The 5,000-nt window shown below is 47.4% G+C and overlaps 2 protein-coding genes across 2 annotated transcripts in view; both read left to right on the top strand.

The window, feature by feature from the left end:
* Positions 1 to 404: 404 nt before the first annotated feature.
* Positions 405 to 2,251, top strand: LOC138863312 (shematrin-like protein 2). The gene is made up of 5 exons (XM_070127505.1): positions 405 to 434; positions 713 to 975; positions 1,116 to 1,394; positions 1,755 to 1,924; positions 2,175 to 2,251. The coding sequence occupies exons 1-5, from the start codon at positions 405 to 407 to the stop codon at positions 2,249 to 2,251; spliced, it is 819 nt and encodes a 272-aa protein (XP_069983606.1).
* A 345-nt stretch (positions 2,252 to 2,596) lies between these two features.
* The window catches only part of LOC138863311 (spidroin-1-like), a 3,031-nt gene continuing 627 nt past the window's right edge, over positions 2,597 to 5,000 (top strand). The window contains exons 1-3 of the mRNA XM_070127504.1: positions 2,597 to 2,784; positions 2,851 to 4,089; positions 4,681 to 4,824. Of these exons, the coding sequence (XP_069983605.1) occupies positions 2,597 to 2,784; positions 2,851 to 4,089; positions 4,681 to 4,824 (1,571 nt within the window). The remainder of the gene's footprint in view (positions 2,785 to 2,850; positions 4,090 to 4,680; positions 4,825 to 5,000) is intronic.

Genomic DNA, 5,000 nt, shown 5'->3' with positions numbered 1-5,000 from the left:
ATATCTATACACAGACGCACACAGATATATGTGTATATATATATTCATATAACCACACACACTCATCAACACACACACACACACACATATACACATACGCACACACTTATATACTGTATATCTATGTGATTATATATATGTATGTATATGTATGTTTGTGTACATTTATAAACATATATATGAATATATATATATATATATATATATATATATATATATATATATACTGTATATATATTGTATACCTTACATATACTGTAAAGGTTTCTTATTTTAATTATATCATCCTGTTGGTAATCAAGTGATTTCAGGAGGAATCAATTAACCAGTTCACTTTAACAGTACACTTACATATAAACAAAGTAGATTTCTGTCTGAAAGCGTAGCAGAGACACCATGTAGCTATGGCACCAGGCAGCTGTGAAATGGAGGTTGTAACAAAATAACACCCTTTTAAGTCCTTAATACCTTTTATCCATTTTTACAATAAAAACCGTAAATACAGAAAATCTTGGAAAATGCACAGGTGTGGACATCGGAGCACATACGCACGAATTACTTTTTCATCAGCTGTTCGCTTCCTAGAATGAAGTCCGCTGCATACTTCCTGTTATCTATCCATTATCACGTGGTTATCAACAACAGACCCTTTCTTTTTTAAAATTCATAGGGATATATTAGATAAATCGGTAAATGTCCACCATCGGCCCAGAAACCCAGATTTGGTATCGACGAATTTGGTATCAACGGATTTGGTATCGACGGTTTTGGTATCGACGGCTTTGGTATCGACGGCTTTGGTATCGACGGCTTTGGTTTCGACGGCTTTAGTATCGATGGTTTTGGTATCGACGGCTTTGGTATCGACGGCTTTGGTTTCGACGGCTTTAGTATCGACGGATTTGGTATCGACGGCTTTAGTATCGACGGCTTTGGTGTCGACGGCTTTGGTATCGACGGCTTTGGCATCGACGGGTTTGGTATTGACGGCTTTGGTATCGACGGCTTTGTATCGACGGCTTTGGTATCGACGGCTTTGGTATCGACGGCTTTGGTATCGACGGCTTTGGTGTCGACGGCATTGGTATCGATGGCTTTGGTATCGACGGCTTTAGTATCGACGGCTTTGGTATCGACGGCTTTGGTATCGATGGCATTGGTATCGACGGCTTTGGCATCGACGGCATTGGTATCGACGGCTTTGGTATCGACGAATTTGGTATCGACGGCATTGGTATCGATGGATTTGGTATCGACGGATTTGGTATCGACGGCTTTGGTATCGACGAATTTGGTATCGACGGGTTTGGTATCGACGGGTTTGGTATCGACGGCTTTAGTATCGACAGGTTTGGTATCGACGAATTTGGTATCGACGGATTTGGTATCGACGGGTTTGGTATCGATGGATTTCGCATCGACTGATTTGGCATCGACGAATTTGGTATCGACGGATTTGGTATCGACGGCTTTGGCATCAACGGCTTTGGTATCGACTGATTTGGCATCGACAGATTTGGTATCGACGAATTTGGTATCGACGGCTTTGGTATCGACGGGTTTGGTATCGACGGCTTTAGTATCGACGGCTTTGGTATCGACGGGTTTGGTATCGACGGGTTTGGTATCGACGGGTTTGGTATCGACGGGTTTGGTATCGACGGGTTTGGTATCGACGGATTTGGTATCGACGGCTTTGGTATCGACGAATTTGGTATCGACGGCTTTAGTATCGACGGCTTTAGTATCGACAGGTTTGGTATCGACGGCTTTGGTATCGACGGCATTGGTATCGACGGCATTGGTATCGACGGCTTTGGTATCGACGGCTTTGGTATCGACGGCATTGGTATCGACGGCATTGGTATCGACGGCTTTGGTATCGACGGCTTTGGTATCGACGGCTTTGGTATCGACGGCTTTGGTATCGACGGCTTTGGTATCGACGGGTTTGGTATCGACGGCTTTAGTATCGACGGCTTTGGTATCGACGGCATTGGTATCGACGGCTTTGGTATCGACGGCTTTGGTATCGACGGCTTTGGTATCGACGGCTTTAGTATCGACGGCTTTGGTATCGACGGCTTTGGTATCGACGGCTTTGGTATCGACGGCTTTGGTATCGACGGCTTTAGTATCGACTGGTTTGGTATCGACGGTATTGGTATCGACAGTTTGGTATCGACGGTTTGGTATCGACGGTTTGGTATCGACGGTTTGGTATCGACGGGTTTGGTATCGACGGATTTAGTATCGACGGGTTTGGTATCGACGGATTTAGTATCGACGGCTTTGGTATCGACCGGTTTGGTATCGACGAGTTTGGTATCGACGGCATTGGTATCGACGGCTTTGGTATCGACGGCTTTGGTTTCGACGGCTTTGGTATCGACGGATTTAGTATCGACGGCTTTGGTTTCTACCGGTTTGGTATCGACGGATTTGGCATCGACGGATTTGATATCGACGGATTTGGAATCGACGGATTTGGTATCGAAGGCTTTGGTATCGACGGATTTGGTATCGACGGGTTTGGTATCGACGGATTTGGCATCGACGGATTTGATATCGACGAATTGGTATCGACGGGTTTGGTATGGATGGATTTGGTATCGACGGATTTGGTATCGACGGCTTTGGTATCGACGGCATTGGTATCGATGGATTTGGTATCAACGGCTTTGGTATCGACGGCTTTGGTATCGACGGCATTGGTATCGACAGATTTGGTATCGACGAATTTGGTATCGACGGCTTTGGCATTGACGGCTTTGGTATCGACGGGTTTGGTATCGACGGCTTTGGTATCGACGGCTTTGGTATGGACGGGTTTGGTATCGACGGCTTTAGTATCGACGGGTTTGGTATCGACGGGTTTGGTATCGACGGCTTTGGTATCGACGGCTTTGGTATCGACGGGTTTGGCATCGACGGGTTTGGTGTCGACGGCATTGGTATCGATGGCTTTGGTATCGACGGCTTTGGTATCGACGGCTTTGGTATCGACGGCTTTGGTATCGACGGATTTGGTATCGACGGATTTGGCATCGATGGATTTGGCATCGACGGATTTGGTATCGACGGATTTGGCATCGACGGATTTAGTATCGACGGATTTGGCATCGACGGATTTGGTACCGACGGATTTGGTATCGACGGATTTGGTATCGACGGATTTGGTATCGACGGATTTGGTATCGACGGATTTGGTATCGACGGATTTGGTACCGACGGATTTGGTATCGACGGGTTTGGTATCGACGGATTTGGTATGGACGGATTTGGCATCGACGGATTTGGCATCGACGGATTTGGTATCAACGGATTTGATATCGACGGCTTTGGTATCGACGGCATTGGTATCGACGGATTTGGTATCGACGGAATTGGTATTGACGAATTTGGTATCGACGGCTTTGGTATCGACGGCATTGGTATCGATGGATTTGGTATCGACGGATTTGGTATCGACGGATTTGGTATCGACGGATTTGGTATCGACGAATTTGGTATCGACGGATTTGGTATCGACGAATTTGGTATCGCCAGATTTGGTATCGCCAGATTTGGTATCGACGAATTTGGTATCGACGGCTTTGGTATCGACGAATTTGGTATCGACGGATTTGGTATCGACGGCTTTAGTATCGACGGCTTTGGTGTCGACGGGTTTGGTATCGACGGCTTTGGCATCGACGGGTTTGGTATTGACGGCTTTGGTATCGACGGCTTTGGTATCGACGGCTTTGGTATCGACGGGTTTGGTATCGACGGGTTTGGTGTCGACGGCATTGGTATCGATGGCTTTGGTATCGACGGCTATGGTATCGACGGCTTTGGTATCGACGGATTTGGTATCGATGGCATTGGTATCGACGGCTTTGGTATCGACGGCATTGGTATCGACGGCTTTGGTATCGACGGCTTTGGTATCGACGGCATTGGTATCGACGGCTTTGGTATCGACAAATTTGGTATCGACGGCATTGGTATCGATGGGTTTGGTATCGACGGATTTGGTATCGACGGCTTTGGTATCGACGAATTTGGTATCGACGGGTTTGGTATCGACGGCTTTAGTATCGACAGGTTTGGTATCGACGGCTTTGGTATCGACAGATTTGGTATCGACGGCTTTGGTATCGACGGCTTTGGTATCGACGGCTTTGGTATCGACGGGTTTGGTATCGACGGGTTTGGTATCGACGGCTTTGGTATCGACGGCATTGGTATCGACGGCTTTGGTATCGACGGCTTTGGTATCGACGGCTTTGGTATCGACGGGTTTGGTATCGACGGGTTTGGTATCGACGGCTTTGGTATCGACGGCATTGGTATCGACGGCTTTGGTATCGACGGCTTTGGTATCGACGGATTTGGTATCGACGGCTTTGGTATCGACGGCTTTGGTATCGACGGCATTGGTATCGACGGCTTTGGTATCGACGGCTTTGGTATCGACGGCTTTGGTATCGACGGCTTTAGTATCGACGGCATTGGTATCGACGGCTTTGGTGTCGACGGCTTTGGTATCGACGGCTTTGGTGTCGACGGCTTTGGTATCGACGGCTTTGGTATTGACGGGTTTGGTATCGACGGGTTTGGTATCGACGGCTTTAGTATCGACGGCTTTGGTATTGACGGCTTTGGTATCGACGAGTTTGGTATCGACGGCTTTAGTATCGACGGCTTTGGTATTGACGGCTTTGGAATCGACGGGTTTGGTATCGACGGCTTTAGTATCGACGGCGTTGGTATCGACGGCATTGGTATCGACGGCATTGGTATCGACGGCTTTGGTATTAACGGGTTTGGTATCGACGGGTTTGGTATCGACGGCTTTAGTATCGACGGCTTTGGTATTGACGGCTTTGGTATCGACGAGTTTGGTATCGACGGCTTTGGTATCGACGGCATTGTTATCGACGGCTTTGGTATTGACGGGTTTGGTATCGACGGGTTTGGTATCGACGGGTTTGGTATCGACGGGTTTGGTATCG

This window comes from Penaeus vannamei, chromosome 11 (assembly GCF_042767895.1).
Source record: "Penaeus vannamei isolate JL-2024 chromosome 11, ASM4276789v1, whole genome shotgun sequence".
Taxonomy (NCBI): domain Eukaryota; kingdom Metazoa; phylum Arthropoda; class Malacostraca; order Decapoda; family Penaeidae; genus Penaeus; species Penaeus vannamei.
The sequence above is the reverse complement of the archived record's forward strand: the minus strand, read 5'-3'. Positions and strand labels throughout refer to the sequence as shown.